Source organism: Fringilla coelebs, assembly GCF_963513975.1.
Source record: "Fringilla coelebs genome assembly, chromosome: 15".
NCBI lineage: Eukaryota > Metazoa > Chordata > Aves > Passeriformes > Fringillidae > Fringilla > Fringilla coelebs.
The window spans coordinates 3,254,379-3,273,848 of record NC_140041.1 but is presented as its reverse complement, the minus strand read 5'-3'; the positions used below and the strand labels follow the sequence as shown (position 1 = coordinate 3,273,848).

Below are 19,470 nucleotides of genomic sequence, written 5' to 3'. Positions count from 1 at the left end.
TCCTATGCTCCCCATCATTTTGGTTTCTCTCTCAGAGCACGACATCAGTGCCATTCCCATTTAGAGATGTCTTGACATCACCTTTGAAAAGATTGTTAGCAGGTGATGTTTCCTTCTGAGATAGTTACAGCATTGCAAAACACGATGGGTCAGCTGCAGAAAGTGTGCTGTACATGTACATGATACCTTGTACATGTGCAGCCTTGTACATGATACCTTGTACATGTGCAGCCTTGTACATGATACTGTCTGTCTGTGTCTCGTTGCTGAGAAGGGTAAGTAAACTTGAAATGAGCCTTGGTACTGGGTAGGGCCTGACCATTTCCTGGTGTGAGGGGTGACCTTGAGCAGTGGGAAGATCTTCTGTGAGAACTGGAATTCCTAGGGGAGAACATGGGCCATGAGATCAGACAAGAAATGCAGTTGATGTGTTTGTCTTGAGAATTCATGTCCCAGGATTCCCAGAGAAATGAAGCAGGATGAACAGAGAGTGTTCTTTCACAGTATGATCTCCAGGGTCCAAAGTGTCTTCATGTGCAGGTTTTATGGTTCTTCGGATAGTTACATGGTTTTGAAATGCCAAAAATTCTCTTTGACCTTATGAATATCTTCTACCTGAGAGAGTCCCTTGTGCTACTGAGTGATTACCATAGGAAATGTGTAAGAGGAAATGCCATGCAGAATGCTGAATGTTGTCTGATGAACCTTTGCCTGCTTGTTTTGAGAAAGGAGTTGTGGGAGGGTGGAGTTTCAGGCTGCTGTACTGGGCATCCACAGTCACTTCCACCTTCATAGACTTTACTATAATGGTTCCTTGCTTCTCCTTGGATGGGATTAGTAACCAGATGTGATGAGAAGGTGGGGGTAATCTCTGTGTGCTCGTTTCCCCTGCTTGTGCACTTGCACTATCAGCCTGGGTAGCAGTGCCATGTCCCCTTGATACAGTTAACTCTGAAATGTGTACGTGTACATCAAACCCTCCAGAGCAGCCCAGCCCTGGTGTTAAATCATAGAAATATTATCCACATTTCTATGGGGATATCCACACATTGATACAGTGAGTGTACTTGCACTTTAGCATTTGATGTAGCACTTCCAGTAAAGTCTGTGTGGACTGGGATCACAGCTGTGACAGCACCAGTCACAGGATCTTTATGAACTCTAGTGTGGAGCTCCATGCTGTTTCCCCCTGAGACGGCTGAAAAGCACAAAGCATATTCATGGTGAAATTCACACAGCTGGGAAGAGCCTGCCAAATTCTATGTGAGTTTGCACCATTTCATAAGTTCTTTGTGCCAGTTGTGAGGGGAGCTGAAGGCCTGGCTAATGCTCCAAGTGAGTTTTAAGTGCTGGTCTGTCATGGTGGCACTGTGTCTACCTACTGTGGAAGTGGTCCTGTAAGGGGCATGGAGAAGGCCTCGAGACATCCATCAAGAGGAGGGTGACATTGAGTGGGGAGGTTTCTTCCTTGAGGAAATGAGGGCATTGTGTTGAGCATGGACTGTATTATTGAGGAAGAACTGGAGAATATCTGCTTAGCTGTGGAGAGGCAATTTCCAGGGGCAAGGGATAGAATATGCAAGTAGAATACCTTGAAAAGCAAAGCCTGGGATACACAGGGATGCTTGTCTGGGATGCTCTCAGAAGTCCTACATACCCCCATTCCTTGGTGCTCTCCATGCTTTTCCTGCCAGATGTCAGACACTCGTCATACACAGCTTGGATCACTTTTGATGGGAAGTGGTGTTGGTGAAACAGAAGCTTCATCAAATTCTGATCATGTTTGGCCAGACTTCTCTGACTTCTCCTTGGTTAACTCCCTGCTTAATCTTGCAAGGGAGTGGATGAAGTGCCCTTCGAGAAATTGGCAAAGCTTGTGTTTAAATATAGTGGAATGGGATCCTTTGCTTTTCTTCTCTCTTCTAACCAAAACTTCCCGTTTCTCTTTTTTGCTTCTCTTCCATTGGCAATGTCTTGGTAAGCGATGGTGAAATGCACATTGATGAATTTTGGCAGGCCTCGGGCAGCAGATTTTCTGGAAATTTGCAATCAGTGTAGGGGTTACTTTTCCAGCATTCTGAGCTGAGACTGGGACAACCTTAGATTTTCAGTGCTCCTCCTGCTTCCCCTCTTCTCTGCCCAGTGATTTAAAGGCTTTTGGAGAATGCAGATTATTTTTCTCTATCCACCTTCTCCAGAAATCTCTGATAATACTGGGGGAAAAAGCCATAATTCCCCTTTTCCCCTACCCTCCAAAAGTTTCCATTCTGAAGAAGAAAGCAGTGATGCTGCAGGTAAGTCCCTTCTAGCTAAAAAAGATGAGCATGTGAGACAGCTGTACTTTTGTTCCTGTTGAGTCTCAGAACCTTCATATTGGATTGACCAAAGGCTGCCTGGACTGGGAATTGGGCTTGTTGATCCTTACGGGTCCCTTCCTATCTGAGATATCCTATGACTGGGCCAGCAAAGCAGCGCTGCTTATTCTGTTCCACCTGCTTGCAGGCTCAGTGTGAATTAGTGACAGCAGTGGTGGATGGAGGGGGGACCCTCCTGTGTTTTTCAGAGTGGATGTGTTGGGAGCTGAGGGGATATTCTCAGGGAAAATGGCACGGTGTTACCTTTGCAGCTTTGGCTGGATGGAGTTTGCTGCAAAGTGAGAGATTCCATTGAGGCTACTGGCCCTGGATATGGTGCTGAGTTTTTCTGGCTGAGCACGTCAGCCTGGAAGGAGAAGCAAGAGCTTGGCCTTCATCATACATGTGATAAATGAGGCCAGAAAAGTAGATCTTAGTTGAGACACACAGAGCTCTCAGGAGCTGTGGTGTTCCCCTGCTTTCTCAGCCTTCATGGCACATTGGTGTACTCTGCTCCAATGGGTGTAAGTTCCCAATTGGAAGAGTGTCCTGGCTTGATTTAGATCTTCTGGACCTTTTTGCACAGGCATTGAAGTACCTGAATCTTGGCCTTGTATTTCAGAGTGTGGTGAATCCTCTTCCTTGAGAGGAAAGGAGCTAAGAGTGTGGTCTCTTAGCTGAAGGAGAGGTGAATCAGCCCTCTGTCTGTTTTGAATAGCCTGGCAACCAGGACAGTTGTTCCTCTTCTGGACAGGTGGAAGGTGGTGGGGAAGAGGAATGAGAGCTTGCTTTCACTCTGTGCTCCATGGTGAAAGTGATGCAATCGCATAGAAAACATGTTATGTAAGGAAGCCAAGGAAAGGCAACGACGAAAGAAGAGAAGGGACAGGACAAGAAAGAGAAGGAAGAAGCAATGCAGCAAGGAAAAGAAGCAGAGAACAACAAAATGGCAGTAGAGAGAAGGAAGAGTGAGAGAGGGAGAAACTGCAAAGTTGATCACTAGAGTGTCACTGTCAGTATCATTGTCCGCAGGAAGGGAGGAGGGCAGGAAAGGAGAACAGAAAGGAGAAAATAGAGGAGGGGAAAGAAAAAACGTAGAAACGTGATAGAAATTACAGACACAAGGGTGTAATGACAAAAGGACAAAGAATACAATGAAGAATAGAAAGAAAGAAAACAAGAAAAGGAGCTGAAGAGCATGCACGGACTGTACCTATGGACGCAGAACAGAGCAGTTCCCTAACAGCCTCTGCCTCGGTTAGAGCACCTTCGGCGCTTATGGCCCGAATCCGGCTGGGTGGTTTCCACCCCGGCGCCTGAGAGTTCAGAACTGGCAGTGGGGTGAAGAGATAAGAGAATGATGGAAAAAGAACAGAAAGGGAATAAAGTGTAGGGAAGGAATGAGGGGAAAAAGTAAAGAGAAACGACATACAAAAAGAAGAAAAAAAATGAAGACAAGAACGCATGATGATATAAAGAGATGAAAAAGAAAAAGGAAAGAGAAAAACCGAGATGGTGAATAACAGAGAACGGAGTCAAGAAAGCAAAATGAAAAAATAGGAAGACAGAGGAAGGAAAGATATATTTGTAAGCAAACGCCAAGACATGAAAAAAACCCCAAAAGAACCCAACAACTTACCGGAGAAGAAAAAAAGGAGAATTGGATCAAAACACGGCAGAGGAGACGACCATCCGAAGCGGCGGCATCGGTGCTATTGCTATTGGTGTAAGGCGGCGGAGCAGCGCACGGTGTCGCTGCAGGCTCAGGAACGGCTCCGTGTGGGCGGCTCCGCCCCGGTGCGGCGGAGAGCCCGGCTGTGAGCGCGGGGGGGCGGCGCGGGCCGGGCAGCAGAGCCGGAGCGTCCGGGCGGCGGCGGGGAGCCGTGCGGGGCCCGGGCCGGGGCCGGCACACACAGCGGCGGCGGCGGCCACAGCGGCGGCGGCGGGAGGAAGGATGGGCGAGCGTTGTTGGTGTGCGGCGGCGGTGCTGCGGGTGCTGGTGCTGCAGGCGGCCTGGGCGCTGGCGGGCGGGCAGGTGCGCTACTCGGTGCCGGAGGAAGCCAAGGCCGGCACGGTGGTGGGCCGTCTGGCGCAGGACCTGGGGCTGGAGGCGGGCGAGGCGGAGGCGCGGCGGCTGCGGCTGGTGGCCCCGGGCCGGCGGGCGAGCGTAGAGGTGAGCGGGGCGAGCGGCGCGCTGCTGGTGAGCTCGCGGCTCGACCGGGAGGAGCTGTGCGGCAAGAGCGCGCCGTGCGCGCTGCGCCTGGAGGTGCTGCTGGAGCGGCCGCTGCGCGTCTTCCATGTGCAGCTGGAGGTCACCGACATCAACGACAATGCCCCCATCTTCCCCGCCGCCCGAAAAAACCTCAGTTTATCGGAGACCTCTCCTCCTGGGTTCCGATTCCCGCTGGAGGGCGCGTCGGATGCGGATATCGGAGTGAACGCGCAGCTCACCTATACACTCAGCCCCAGCGAGCATTTTAGCTTGGAAGTGAAATCCAAAGACGAAAATAAAATCTCTGTTCTTCTTGTATTGACGAAATCCCTGGACCGCGAGACGATTCCCGTGCACCGGCTGGTGCTGACAGCGAGTGACGGGGGCCGGCCGTCTCTGACGGGAACCATGGAGCTGGTGATCTCCGTGCTGGATGTGAATGACAACGCGCCCAAATTCAACCAGTCCGTGTATAAGGTGCAGCTACCAGAAAATACGGCCCCTGGAACTGTATTTATCCAGCTAACAGCAACGGACAAAGATGAAGGGATTAATCAAGTAATATATTATTCTTTTAGTGATGCGGTATCTGCCAAACTTCAGGACCTTTTCAAAATGGACGAAAAATCCGGGGAAATACGGACTACCGGGGAACTGGATTTCGAGGACACTCAGTCATATGACCTGGAGATCGAAGCGACAGATAAAGGGACGCCCCCGCTTTCGGGTCACTGCAACGTGGAACTGAAGGTGTTGGACGTGAACGACAATGCGCCGGAGGTGTGGGTGACGTCGCTGTCGGTGCCGGTGTCGGAGGACGCGTCGGTGGGGACGGTGGTGGCCCTGCTGAGCGTGTCGGACCGGGACTCGGGGGAGAACGGGCGCGTGCGGTGCTGGGTGTGGCCGGCGTCGCCGTTCGGTCTGGAGGCGACGTTCGCGGGCTCGTACTCGCTGGTGCTGCGCGAGGCGCTGGACCGGGAGCGGGTGTCGGAGTACGAGGTGGAGGTGCGTGCGGAGGACGGCGGGGCGCCGGCGCTGCGCGCCAGCCGCGGGCTGCGGGTGCCGGTGTCGGACGTGAACGACAACGCGCCCGCGTTCGCGCAGGCCGTGTACACGGTGCTGGCGCGGGAGAACAACGCGGCGGGCGCGGAGCTGGCGCGGCTGTGGGCGCGGGACCCGGACGAGGCGGGCAACGGGCGCGTCAGCTACTCGGTGTGGGACGGCGGCGTGGGCGTGGGCGTGGGCGGCGGGGCCGCGGGGTCGTCTTCGTCGTCGGGCGGCGTGGGGGGCGGGTGGCGTCCGGCGTCGAGCTACGTGTCGGTGGACGCGGAGAGCGGGCGTCTGTGGGCGCTGCAGCCCTTGGACTACGAGGAGCTGCAGGTGCTGCAGTTCGAGGTGCGCGCGGTGGACGCGGGGGAGCCGCCGCTGAGCGGCAACGCCACGGTGCAGCTCTTCGTGCTGGACGAGAACGACAACGCGCCGGCGCTGCTGCCTCCCGCGGGCTCGGCCCCGGAGGCGGGCGGCGTGGCGGCGGCGGCGGAGGCGGTGTCGGAGTCGGGCACGCTGTGGGCGTGGGCGGCGTGGGGGGCGCCGGCGGGGCAGGTGGTGGCCAAGATCCGCGCCGTGGACGCCGACTCGGGCTACAACGCGTGGCTACGCTACGAGCTGTGGGAGCCGCGGGGCAAGGGCCCGTTCCGCGTGGGGCTCTACAGCGGCGAGGTGAGCACGGCGCGGGCGCTGGACGAGGCGGACGGGCCTCGCCAGAGGCTGCTGATCGTCGTGCGCGACCACGGCGAGCCGGCGCGCTCGGCCACGGCCACGCTCAGCGTGTCGCTGCTCGAGGCCGCCGAGGCGGCGCTGGCCGCGGGCTCCTCGTCGTCGTCGTCGTCGCTGTCGCGCTCGGCGGCGGGCGCGGAGCTGGGGCCGTCGGCGGCGAGCGCGGCCACCAACGTGTGGCTGGTGGTGGCCATCTGCGCCGTGTCCAGCCTGTTCCTGCTGGCCGTGGTGCTGTACGGGGCGTCGCGCTGGGCGCCGCGGGCGGCCGTGCTCTCGGCGCCCGGGCCCACGACGCTCGTGTGCGCCAGCGAAGTGGGCAGCTGGTCCTACTCGCAGCGCCACAGCCGCAGCCTGTGCGTGACGGACGGCGCTGCCAAGAGCGACCTCATGGTTTTCAGCCCCAACTTCCCTCCGCCGCCGCCCGGCCCCGCGCCCAAGGACACGCAGCCGGAGCCCTCCGCTCTCCTCGACACGGTCAGTGACGCTGCCTTTTCTCCTTTGTCCCTTCACCGACGCCTGTCCCCTCTCCGCCTAGTCTCTCCCACTCCTTTGCAATTGCTGTTTGGAGCCGGGCTCCACCCCGCCGCGCGCGCTTGCTACTTGTCGAGTTCTTCACCATGAGAATCCTACCTCTGTATCTGCCGCCGGAGCCAGCCGGCTCTTGCTCGTCTTCTGAGGTGTTGAGGGTGATGGAGTGGAAGTAGCTGCATTAGCGCACTCCGCAGAGCCCATTGTCCGTAGGCGTGGTTTTGTGTTCTGTGTGTAAGTTCTCCCGTAGAATGAAATCCTTGCCCCTTGTGATAAGAGTTGTTCTCTTTGCAGAATATGCGCATTCACTCTGGTGGGTAGCATTTTCACTGGACCTTATTTCAGGAGGGTAAAGAGATGCAGGCTGTGCTGTTCACATTTCCCAGGCATTGGTGGAATGTCCCGTGTTTAGGTTTTGTTTCCTAGCGTAAATAGTCTTCCTCCTCTCTTATTCTGCTCTCTGGCCATGTTATGCAAGGTGGAAGCTGGGTCTTTATCTTTTTGTCAGTCAATGGAAGGATAAACTCAAATTTGGTTCTAACGCTGTAGACATTATGAAACAGGAAGATGTGGTGCGCCCTTCCTGTGATCTGCTCCCAAGGATCTTGTTATTCTGCTTAGAATTATTATTTTCAGAGTGAAGAGTTTTCTCCAAGGGTAAGTGTTAGAAAGTGGAATTTTCTTTTCCTTGCTCCCCTGTTCCCTGGGTTGTGAATTCACTTTCCTGGCCAGAGAACTAGTAAGAAATACTGTGCTGTCTTTTGATGTTGTTTCCAAATTCATATAAACAGCAGTATCATTTCAAAAGCTGTAGAAATAACCTTTCATAAAAAGAAAGCAAACAAACCATCCAGAGAATAACCCCTACCAACAAAACCGAAACCAATTTCTCCTACACAGTCAGTATAATCCATTATGGTGTTGCGCTTTGCAGCATTTTGGTTCTTATCTCAGGGCATGTAATGAGGGGTGAGTGCCACCTTTGTGCCCTCCACTTCTCCTTTTTGTGGACTTGGTAGAGATGTTGTGTCATGTTGTCACACATAGCTCTGCAAATCCTGCAGAGCATCCCAGTACAAGATTTCTGCAGTACAACTGTGTTGAACTTGTTTGAGTGCTTGTGCTATGTTATGTGGTGTGGTTCTCTTGAAGAACAAAATCCAATAAGCTGATTCCAATCATGTTCTGATTACAGAATCTCTAAGAATTGTAATGTGCAGCTCGGTGCTATTTTCAAGTGAGGTTGCTAAAATGAAGCAAAGTGTTCATGGTAAATTTCATGCAGGTGGGAGGAGCCTGCTGAAGGCTGTGTAGTTTTGAAGAGTTTCACATATTCTTTGTCTGATCATGAGGGAAGGTGAACTGGTGCCAAGGCCTAGATGTTATGCAGAGCGTGATTTACTGATGGGACATATTGCTGGAGTTGAGAAGTGTTTGATATTTTGGTAGGGATTCCTCGAATGACATCAAGTAGGGCCTGGACTGTACGGTAGGGACGGGGAGTTTGAGTGGGGAAGAATTTTGCCTCAGGGGAACAGAGATGCTGAGCAGAACGTGGTCTGTGTCATTGTGGATGAAATGGAGAATGTTTGCTTAGGTGTGGAGGTCTCATTTCCAATGGCACAGCATAGAGGATGCCAGTGGAAAACATGGAGAAAAAGCCCAGCACACAGGCCTGCTCTTCTGGGATCTTCTCAGGACCTCCAGCAGGTTTGCACATCCTTGAGCTCTGTTGTTTTATGTGATGTTACTGCCTGTAAAAGTGCCTGCAATACATGCCTTCAATTGCTTGTCTTGGTTTTGAAAAGTCCAACGACTTTCCACAACAAAGACAAGCAACTAAAAGTTTCAGAAAGCTTTTCGAAATTTGTGTAAAATTTCCAAAGCTTTTTGAAATTAGTGTAATTGTGCCAGCCTTCTCAGAATGTCACCCGAGTAATTTCAATGATCTTGGTGTATTAGGGATGGGAAGAAGAGGTCTGTGTACTCAAGATGTTGTCAGATCTGGCTTTCTGGGTACAACGTGACACATTCCTTTGTTTTCTTCTCTTGTCTGAGAGAGAGCACTCACTCTTTTTTCTTCTCTCACACTGGCAATGTGCAACAGTGGATGAGATGCAGATGGTGAAATACTGGCAGCTGTCACGTGGCAGATGTTTAGACAGTAATTCATTGGTCTTGGGGAGAGTTTTTCCACTCTCTGAAGCTGAGTATGCTGTTGAGAAAATATCACTAACTTTCAGGTGTCCCTCCTGCTTCCCCGGTGATAGCAGTGCAAAAGGAAGTACTACTCACTGTCCCCGTTTTTAAAAGCTCTTGGTGAATGTATTTTTTTCCTGTCCGGTATGCTGCAAAATTACATTTTTCGGGGATAATGTCCCTTACAATCAATTCTCCCCTTTTGAAAATGCGTCTTTTTTTGGAAGATGACACCAGCAATGCTACAGGTAAGCCACTTGTACCTGAAGAGGCTGTATGGGAAAGACAAATGTACTTTGGTTCCTGTTCACCTGAGGTATCTTCATGTTGGATAGACTGAATATTGCCTGGACTGAAATGCCTGTAGGTTTGGAGCATCACTGCCTGCCCTTATTTCTTTCCTGTTGCTGCCTGGCACAGGGTGAGCACACTTGCAAGCAAGACCAGATGGAGAAATCACCTAAATTACTTTCTTGGGTTAGATGTGTTTGGAATGCAGAAGATTTTCTTAGTGACAATGCAGTGGTGTTCCCCTGGTGGGTTTTAGTTTGCTGTGCAGGTGGAACATGAGTCATGAAGAATAACCCTTGATTATATTGGAAGAATACATGAGGTATATGAGAAGTGCTCGGGTGCTGTTGTTGCCAAGAGTTTTTGCAGCATTCTTGCATCATTGGTGTGCTGGGCTCTGATGGCTTTGAGAATGAGAAACTCTCTTGAATTGTTTGTAATCTTTGGTGCACCTTTTAATTACACATCCGGGTAGCTGGGGTCTGTGATTCTGTTCCAGAGGGTACAACAATGATGGTGAAAAAACCAAAAGGAAATTGAGGAATCGATGCAAAGAGAAATGAGAACCCTTTCAAAAAAACATTTACATCCTTCATAGCAAACAAGCTGTAGACATTTGGAAAGTCTTTTCGTACATGTGGAAAATAATACTAGAGAGACAAGGATGGGAATGGAGCAGGAAGTGAAGTAAAAAAGAGCAGGAAAGAGAAGATAGAGGGAAGGAAAACTAGGAAATGTAGAAGACAGAAAAGGGAAGAGGTAACGAAAACAGCATAAGGAGATGAAGATACCATGCAAGTCCGAACCAAGAAAGCAAGCAAGAACAGACGACACTATAAAGGACCAGCACTCACCGAGTTTGTCTCTAGAGGCTGAACGGATCTGGTCCCAACAGCCTCACCCCTGGTGAGAGCAGAGCTTTCCGGAGCTGATGTGTCGTAATTATCGATGATCATTATGGCTTTGATGGTCTCAGAAGGGGCGCCGGAAGCGACCGGAGACCTTCGAGCGAGGCGAAGACGAGAGAAGGATGGAGAAAGAAGGGACAGGGAAGAAATTAGAAAGAAAAGCATAAAAGAGCAGAAAGAAGGAAAGCGGCAGAAAAGAGAATGAAAATAAAAACTATTCAATAGAGAAAAGTGGAGGAAAAAAGAAATATATGGAAAGAAATTCAGAGGAGAAAGAAGAAAGAAATATCTACAATGACACAGTAGACGATTAAGAAAAACAATAAAAGAAGGAGGGGCAGCGTAACACGAACAAGCAGAGGAGATGGCCATCCGCGGGGCGGCGGCGCGGGCGCTGTCACGGAGCTTGTGAGGCGGCGGAGCAGCGCACGGTGTCGCTGCAGGCTCAGGAACGGCTCCGTGTGGGCGGCTCCGCCCCGGTGCGGCGGAGAGCCCGGCTGTGAGCGCGGGGGGGCGGCGCGGGCCGGGCAGCAGAGCCGGAGCGTCCGGGCGGCGGCGGGGAGCCGTGCGGGGCCCGGGCCGGGGCCGGCACACACAGCGGCGGCGGCGGCCACAGCGGCGGCGGGAGGAAGGATGGGCGAGCGTTGTTGGTGTGCGGCGGCGGTGCTGCGGGTGCTGGTGCTGCAGGCGGCCTGGGCGCTGGCGGGCGGGCAGGTGCGCTACTCGGTGCCGGAGGAAGCCAAGGCCGGCACGGTGGTGGGCCGTCTGGCGCAGGACCTGGGGCTGGAGGCGGGCGAGGCGGAGGCGCGGCGGCTGCGGCTGGTGGCCCCGGGCCGGCGGGCGAGCGTAGAGGTGAGCGGGGCGAGCGGCGCGCTGCTGGTGAGCTCGCGGCTCGACCGGGAGGAGCTGTGCGGCAAGAGCGCGCCGTGCGCGCTGCGCCTGGAGGTGCTGCTGGAGCGGCCGCTGCGCGTCTTCCATGTGCAGCTGGAGGTCACCGACATCAACGACAATGCCCCCATCTTCCCCGCCGCCCGAAAAAACCTCAGCATCCCTGAATCATCAGTGCCGGGGTCTCGTTTCCCGCTGGAGGGCGCGTCGGATGCGGATATCGGAGCGAACGCGCAGCTCTCCTATGCGCTCAGTGTCAGCGAACATTTCTCTCTGGATTTACAAAAAACGGAGGAGGACGGTGAGTCCTTATTCCTGGTGCTCAGGAAGCCGCTGGATCGCGAGACGATTCCCGTGCACCGGTTGGTGCTGACGGCGAGTGACGGGGGCCGGCCGTCTCTGACGGGCACCATGGAGCTGGTGATCTCGGTAGTGGATGCGAATGACAACGCACCCCAGTTCAACCAGTCTGTGTATAAAGTGCAGCTGCCCGAAAATGCAGAACGCGGAACTTTGGTGATCAGACTAAATGCCACGGATCTGGATGAAGGGTCAAACAAAAATGTCTCATATTCCCTAGAGACTCTGTTCCCTCAGGATAGAAATGATGTTTTTGGAATCGACAAAAGGAGTGGAGAGGTTCGTCTCAGGAAGGATTTAGACTTTGAGGATGTTCCGCTATACCGCCTGCAAGTCGATGCTACAGATCAAGGAAACCCCCCACTGTCGGGTCACTGCAAGGTGGTGCTGGAGGTGTTGGACGTGAACGACAACGCGCCGGAGGTGTGGGTGACGTCGCTGTCGGTGCCGGTGTCGGAGGACGCGTCGGTGGGGACGGTGGTGGCCCTGCTGAGCGTGTCGGACCGGGACTCGGGGGAGAACGGGCGCGTGCGGTGCTGGGTGTGGCCGGCGTCGCCGTTCGGTCTGGAGGCGACGTTCGCGGGCTCGTACTCGCTGGTGCTGCGCGAGGCGCTGGACCGGGAGCGGGTGTCGGAGTACGAGGTGGAGGTGCGTGCGGAGGACGGCGGGGCGCCGGCGCTGCGCGCCAGCCGCGGGCTGCGGGTGCCGGTGTCGGACGTGAACGACAACGCGCCCGCGTTCGCGCAGGCCGTGTACACGGTGCTGGCGCGGGAGAACAACGCGGCGGGCGCGGAGCTGGCGCGGCTGTGGGCGCGGGACCCGGACGAGGCGGGCAACGGGCGCGTCAGCTACTCGGTGTGGGACGGCGGCGTGGGCGTGGGCGTGGGCGGCGGGGCCGCGGGCTCGTCGTCGTCGGGGGGCGGCGTGGGTGGCGGGTGGCGTCCGGCGTCGAGCTACGTGTCGGTGGACGCGGAGAGCGGGCGTCTGTGGGCGCTGCAGCCCTTGGACTACGAGGAGCTGCAGGTGCTGCAGTTCGAGGTGCGCGCGGTGGACGCGGGGGAGCCGCCGCTGAGCGGCAACGCCACGGTGCAGCTCTTCGTGCTGGACGAGAACGACAACGCGCCGGCGCTGCTGCCTCCCGCGGGCTCGGCGCCGGAGGCGGGCGGCGTGGCGGCGCTGGGGGAGGCGGTGTCGGAGTCGGGCACGCTGTGGGCGTGGGCGGCGTGGGGGGCGCCGGCGGGGCAGGTGGTGGCCAAGATCCGCGCCGTGGACGCCGACTCGGGCTACAACGCGTGGCTGCGCTACGAGCTGTGGGAGCCGCGGGGCAAGGGCCCGTTCCGCGTGGGGCTCTACAGCGGCGAGGTGAGCACGGCGCGGGCGCTGGACGAGGCGGACGGGCCTCGCCAGAGGCTGCTGATCGTCGTGCGCGACCACGGCGAGCCGGCGCGCTCGGCCACGGCCACGCTCAGCGTGTCGCTGCTCGAGGCCGCCGAGGCGGCGCTGGCCGCGGGCTCCTCGTCGTCGTCGTCGTCGTCGCTGTCGCGCTCGGCGGCGGGCGCGGAGCTGGGGCCGTCGGCGGCGAGCGCGGCCACCAACGTGTGGCTGGTGGTGGCCATCTGCGCCGTGTCCAGCCTGTTCCTGCTGGCCGTGGTGCTGTACGGGGCTTCGCGCTGGGCGCCGCGGGCGGCCGTGCTCTCGGCGCCCGGGCCCACGACGCTCGTGTGCGCCAGCGAAGTGGGCAGCTGGTCCTACTCGCAGCGCCACAGCCGCAGCCTGTGCGTGACGGACGGCGCTGCCAAGAGCGACCTCATGGTTTTCAGCCCCAACTTCCCTCCGCCGCCGCCCGCTCCTGCAGCCAAGGACACGCAGCCGGAGCCCTCCGCTCTCCTCGACACGGTCAGTGGCACTGCTTTTATCGCCTTTATTCTCTCCCCCTTTGTCCCTTGTCTCTCGTTTCACAAACTCTTTCTGTTATTAGCCGGGCTCTGCCCCCGCAGCCCTAAGGCGATGGGTGCTTTGATGTGTTAATTGCACCTTTGTATTTGCTGCCCTGTCCTTGCAGAGGGCGGCTGTATCTCTCACCCCTTAGTGTACTCACCTGAAATTTGGAGCTGTGGATCTGAATTGCACTGCTCTAGAAAGAAATGTCTGCTGATTGTGATGAGAGCTGTGCTGGGATGCCTCGAGTCTTCAGTTTTGGAGACTGCGTTCCTTTTTGCTGGTTGTGTAGGTTTTCCACCCGAGCTTACCGAAGGTGTGCAGGTTAGGCTGTGTTGGTGCCTGTCAGCCAGGCGCTGTGTATCTCCTCATTGCCTTTGCTGACTGCTGACCGTGGTGGTATCACGTGTGGTTTCTTCTCTGGCCTCATGTTCTGTCTACAAGAGATCCAAGGCAAGGTGATCATTTGGATTTCTGTCCTCATGTCATTAGGGAAATCATGAAGGCTTTGAGGCCTTTTCATAGATTTTTTTCCCTTCTTGTTTTTGTTAGGTGTAGTTGTTAATTTGCATAATTTGCACTCCTGGATGAACAGGTGACTTCATGGACACTGAGCTTTCTTTGATAGGTTTTTTCAATATTTACATTTGCAACACCTTTAAAAGTTCTCTGTAAATCCTCTCCTAAACAACAGTGACAACAAAAAATTTGTTGTGCACAGTACTCAGGCACTGTATTGGTGAGTTCATCACCGTGTTGTTTGGTCTCACTCAGCATGACATCAGTGTTCATTGCCATGAGAGATGTCCCAACATGACTGCTTCAGTAAATATTGGTCTCAGGTCCCACAACCAGAGCTCAAGATGCACCTGCAGAGTCTGCCAGACCATGTATGTGATGCCGTCTGTGTGGATTTCACAGTGCTCTCATTGCCGGGGAGGGTGATCAGAAGTCTAATTGTCCCCTGAGGTAGGAAAGGAAATTGTGCCTTGTCACAGCGGTGAATGTGGCAGTGACACTGTGCAAGCCCTGGCCATGTCCTGGTTTGAAAGGTGACCTTGAGCACTGGAAGCCTCCTCTGAGGGAACCTGAAATCATTTGTGAGACAATGGGTCATATCCTAGGAGGACTGGAATGGGAGTGATATCCTCTTCTGGAGAATAATTGTTACAGATTGGGGAATGGAGCATGCTTAGAGGAAAACAGGAGGCAGGATGGGCCCAGAGTGTTTCTGGCCAGGATTGTTTCTATGTTCTAAGGGTGTGGTGTTGCAAACCTTCTGCATCTTGAGATAATATGTGATATTGAACTTGCCACAGAGTCCTTTGAGGTTATGAATATCTCCCATCAGAGAAAGTTCCTTGTGCTGCCTCTGGCCTGATGCAGGGAATGTGTTGGGTAACAGTTGCTAACATGCAGACTGATGACCATTTTTGCTGCTGTTTTGGGGGTGTTGTTGTGGGTGGGTGGCACTACAAACTGCTTTCCATGTGTATTGTAGGGTACTTATAGCAGCTTCCACAGCTCTTGCCATGGTGGATAATTGCTTCATCTCTTCAGAGATCATTTTTAAGGGCAGTTGAAGAGATGGGGTTGATCTGGTGCTATTCTTCCCTTTCTTGTGGTCTTGCACAGTCAGTCTGGGTAGAGATGGCGAGTCCTGTTATCACACAAGGCTCATTCTAGTGTGGATGTACACACCAATCCTCCACGTCTACAGAGCAGCCCAACTCCGGTTTTCTATTCTTGAAAATCTCTCATCCGGTTAATATTTTGAGCGCACTTTTCTAATCACAGAACGTTTAAGAACTTGATTTGTACCTGCTGTTGCTGAAAAGGCACAAAGCATCCTGTCATGAGGGAAAAGTCAAAGAGGCACAGAATGGATTTGCAGCACACTGTATATTTGTGCCAGGCATAAGGTAAAGGAGAGAATTTGAGTACGTCTTTGGGGTTTGGGGAGGGAATAGAGAATGTCTCCTTAACTGCAGAGATCCCAGTTCCCAGGGTGTAAGATACAGGATCACGGTAGAATATCGTGAGGATGATCCCACTAGACAGAGCTGCTCTTCTGGAATCCTATCAGGAGATCCAGAAGTTCTGCATACCTCAGGGCACTGTTCTTTCCGGTATTGCTGCTTGTGAAGACGTCTGCCCTGCGTGCTTTTAATTACTTGGTTTTGATGTGGAACATTGTTTGTCAATGAGAAGTTTTTGAAATTTGGAGCATGCTGCCATGCCTTGTCTGAGCAGTTCCTTACAGTCAGAAGGGAAAACAAATGATAGCTTTTCCCAAAGAATGTGTTGCTACACCATGTAAGAATGTCGAAAAGATGGTAAGGCAATTCCCTTCTTGGTAGGGGAAAAGTGAACAGAAGACGGAAATGGAAGAAATCTGAAAGCAAGAAGAGTGCACTGAAGGAAGGAAAGATGGATATAAAGAAAAAGAAGGAAAGAAGAAAGTAGTAGAAGAAGAGAGAGAGAAAGGAACAACCAATAAATGAGTTTACTGGCATGTCACGGACACTACCACTATACACGAAAAGAGAAGAAGGTGACAAAGGAGAGAAAAAAAGAAGGAAAGGAAGAAGAGAAAGAAAACCAGAAAGAGCATGCTATGAAAGAATGGCACAAGGAGAGAATTAAGAATGGAAGATGAGAAAGAGAATAAATTTAAAATCAGGATTACACACGGACATTGCTTCAAAGGGCTGGCCGGAGCTGGTTGTCAACAGGTCTGCCTCGGTTACAATTCTGCATTCCAGCTCTGATACCACGTAATTAGATTTGGTGGTTCCGAATACTTTTGTTTGCTGTGCGGCGCTGGAGGCTGCTGGCGAGATACCGGAAGGGGTAAGAAGAGAGCAGCGGAAAAAGTCCAAAGGATAAAATATCAAAGGAACACTGTAAGAAGAAAAAGCAGAGGAGATGGCCGTGACGGAGCGGAGGCACAGGAGATACCAGGGAGCGTGTGAGGCGGCGGAGCAGCGCACGGTGTCGCTGCAGGCTCAGGAACGGCTCCGTGTGGGCGGCTCCGCCCCGGTGCGGCGGAGAGCCCGGCTGTGAGCGCGGGGGGGCGGCGCGGGCCGGGCAGCAGAGCCGGAGCGTCCGGGCGGCGGCGGGGAGCCGTGCGGGGCCCGGGCCGGGGCCGGCACACACAGCGGCGGCGGCGGCCACAACGGCGGGAGGAAGGATGGGCGAGCGTTGTTGGTGTGCGGCGGCGGTGCTGCGGGTGCTGGTGCTGCAGGCGGCCTGGGCGCTGGCGGGCGGGCAGGTGCGCTACTCGGTGCCGGAGGAAGCCAAGGCCGGCACGGTGGTGGGCCGTCTGGCGCAGGACCTGGGGCTGGAGGCGGGCGAGGCGGAGGCGCGGCGGCTGCGGCTGGTGGCCCCGGGCCGGCGGGCGAGCGTGGAGGTGAGCGGGGCGAGCGGCGCGCTGCTGGTGAGCTCGCGGCTCGACCGGGAGGAGCTGTGCGGCAAGAGCGCGCCGTGCGCGCTGCGCCTGGAGGTGCTGCTGGAGCGGCCGCTGCGCGTCTTCCATGTGCAGCTGGAGGTCACCGACATCAACGACAATGCCCCCATCTTCCCCGCCGCCCGAAAAAATCTCAGCATCGCGGAATTCACCACTCTGCCGGGGTCACGTTTTCCTCTGGAGGGCGCGTCGGATGCGGATATTGGATCGAACGCGCAGCTCACCTACGCACTCAGCCCCAGCGAGCATTTTAGAATAGAGGAAGAAAACAGTAACTCTCGCAGTAAGTCCCTATTTCTGGTACTCCTAAAATCTTTAGACCGTGAGACAGTCCCTGTGCACCGGTTGGTGCTGACAGCGAGTGACGGGGGCCGGCCGTCTCTGACGGGGACAATGGAGCTGGTGATCTCGGTGGTGGATGCGAACGACAACGCGCCCCAGTTCAACCAGTCTGTGTATAATGTACATTTGTCTGAGGACGCCATACAAGGCACGCTCGTGCTGCGGATGAACGCCACGGACCTGGACGAAGGAAGTAACAGCGATGTGAAATATGAAATCGACACTATTGTTCCTCCCTCTGCCTCAGATTTATTCAGCATTGATGTGAACACTGGGGAGATCAGACTGACCGGCGCTCTGGACTTCGAGGTTGTTAATTTATACGACCTAAGCATTAGGGCGACAGATAAAGGGACGCCCTCGCTGTCGGGTCACTGCAAGGTGGTGCTGGAGGTGGTGGACGTGAACGACAACGCGCCGGAGGTGTGGGTGACGTCGCTGTCGGTGCCGGTGTCGGAGGACGCGTCGGTGGGGACGGTGGTGGCCCTGCTGAGCGTGTCGGACCGGGACTCGGGGGAGAACGGGCGCGTGCGGTGCTGGGTGTGGCCGGCGTCGCCGTTCGGTCTGGAGGCGACGTTCGCGGGCTCGTACTCGCTGGTGCTGCGCGAGGCGCTGGACCGGGAGCGGGTGTCGGAGTACGAGGTGGAGGTGCGTGCGGAGGACGGCGGGGCGCCGGCGCTGCGCGCCAGCCGCGGGCTGCGGGTGCCGGTGTCGGACGTGAACGACAACGCGCCCGCGTTCGCGCAGGCCGTGTACACGGTGCTGGCGCGGGAGAACAACGCGGCGGGCGCGGAGCTGGCGCGGCTGTGGGCGCGGGACCCGGACGAGGCGGGCAACGGGCGCGTCAGCTACTCGGTGTGGGACGGCGGCGTGGGCGTGGGCGTGGGCGGCGGGGCGGCGGGGTCGTCGTCGTCGGGCGGCGTGGGGGGCGGGTGGCGTCCGGCGTCGAGCTACGTGTCGGTGGACGCGGAGAGCGGGCGTCTGTGGGCGCTGCAGCCCTTGGACTACGAGGAGCTGCAGGTGCTGCAGTTCGAGGTGCGCGCGGTGGACGCGGGGGAGCCGCCGCTGAGCGGCAACGCCACGGTGCAGCTCTTCGTGCTGGACGAGAACGACAACGCGCCGGCGCTGCTGCCTCCCGCGGGCTCGGCGCCGGAGGCGGGCGGCGTGGCGGCGCTGGGGGAGGCGGTGTCGGAGTCGGGCACGCTGTGGGCGTGGGCGGCGTGGGGGGCGCCGGCGGGGCAGGTGGTGGCCAAGATCCGCGCCGTGGACGCCGACTCGGGCTACAACGCGTGGCTGCGCTACGAGCTGTGGGAGCCGCGGGGCAAGGGCCCGTTCCGCGTGGGGCTCTACAGCGGCGAGGTGAGCACGGCGCGGGCGCTGGACGAGGCGGACGGGCCTCGCCAGAGGCTGCTGATCGTCGTGCGCGACCACGGCGAGCCGGCGCGCTCGGCCACGGCCACGCTCAGCGTGTCGCTGCTCGAGGCCGCCGAGGCGGCGCTGGCCGCGGGCTCCTCGTCGTCGTCGTCGTCGCTGTCGCGCTCGGCGGCGGGCGCGGAGCTGGGGCCGTCGGCGGCGAGCGCGGCCACCAACGTGTGGCTGGTGGTGGCCATCTGCGCCGTGTCCAGCCTGTTCCTGCTGGCCGTGGTGCTGTACGGGGCGTCGCGCTGGGCGCCGCGGGCGGCCGTGCTCTCGGCGCCCGGGCCCACGACGCTCGTGTGCGCCAGCGAAGTGGGCAGCTGGTCCTACTCGCAGCGCCACAGCCGCAGCCTGTGCGTGACGGACGGCGCTGCCAAGAGCGACCTCATGGTTTTCAGCCCCAACTTCCCTCCGCCGCCGCCCGGCCCCGCGCCCAAGGACACGCAGCCGGAGCCCTCCGCTCTCCTCGACACGGTCAGTGTTCCTTCCTTTCTCGCTCTGTCTCCTCTCACCCGGAGACTTTGTATTTGAACTCTGCTCCATAGGGTGATATCTCCTGTAATCTTCGATACATCACTGACTGTGGCTTTCTGAGATCCCCTCCTATGTCATTAAATGGAACAATTCTTGATAAAGATTTCTGCCTGACTGCAGTGTTAACCTTGTCTTGGTTGGTGGTATCAGGTCTGATTTTCTTCCACCTGTGGAGTTAATCACATCTCTGGGTGCCTCTTTCAATCTTTCATTTTGAATGGACTATCTTCACATGCCCACATTTCCCTGTCTTAC

At 56.0% G+C, this 19,470-nt stretch overlaps 3 protein-coding genes across 4 annotated transcripts in view; all 3 read left to right on the top strand.

Annotated features, from left to right (window-relative positions):
- Positions 1–4,308: 4,308 nt before the first annotated feature.
- On the top strand, positions 4,309–6,963 carry LOC311159474 (protocadherin alpha-2-like; the record flags this gene model as incomplete). Its single annotated transcript, XM_084215572.1, has 1 exon — positions 4,309–6,963. One exon carries the CDS (start codon positions 4,309–4,311, stop codon positions 6,961–6,963), a length of 2,655 nt encoding a protein of 884 aa, XP_084071698.1.
- Positions 6,964–10,901: 3,938 nt separating this feature from the next.
- LOC311159473 (protocadherin alpha-6-like) lies at positions 10,902–13,544 on the top strand (the record flags this gene model as incomplete). Its single annotated transcript, XM_084215571.1, has 1 exon — positions 10,902–13,544. One exon carries the CDS (start codon positions 10,902–10,904, stop codon positions 13,542–13,544), a length of 2,643 nt encoding a protein of 880 aa, XP_084071697.1.
- A 3,025-nt stretch (positions 13,545–16,569) lies between these two features.
- The window catches only part of LOC311159428 (protocadherin alpha-2-like), a 91,739-nt gene continuing 88,838 nt past the window's right edge, over positions 16,570–19,470 (top strand). For both annotated transcript variants that reach the window (XM_084215516.1, XM_084215515.1), the window contains exon 1: positions 16,570–19,155. In XM_084215516.1, coding sequence (XP_084071642.1) covers positions 16,648–19,155 — 2,508 coding nt within the window. In that variant the 5' untranslated portion in view covers positions 16,570–16,647. The remainder of the gene's footprint in view (positions 19,156–19,470) is intronic.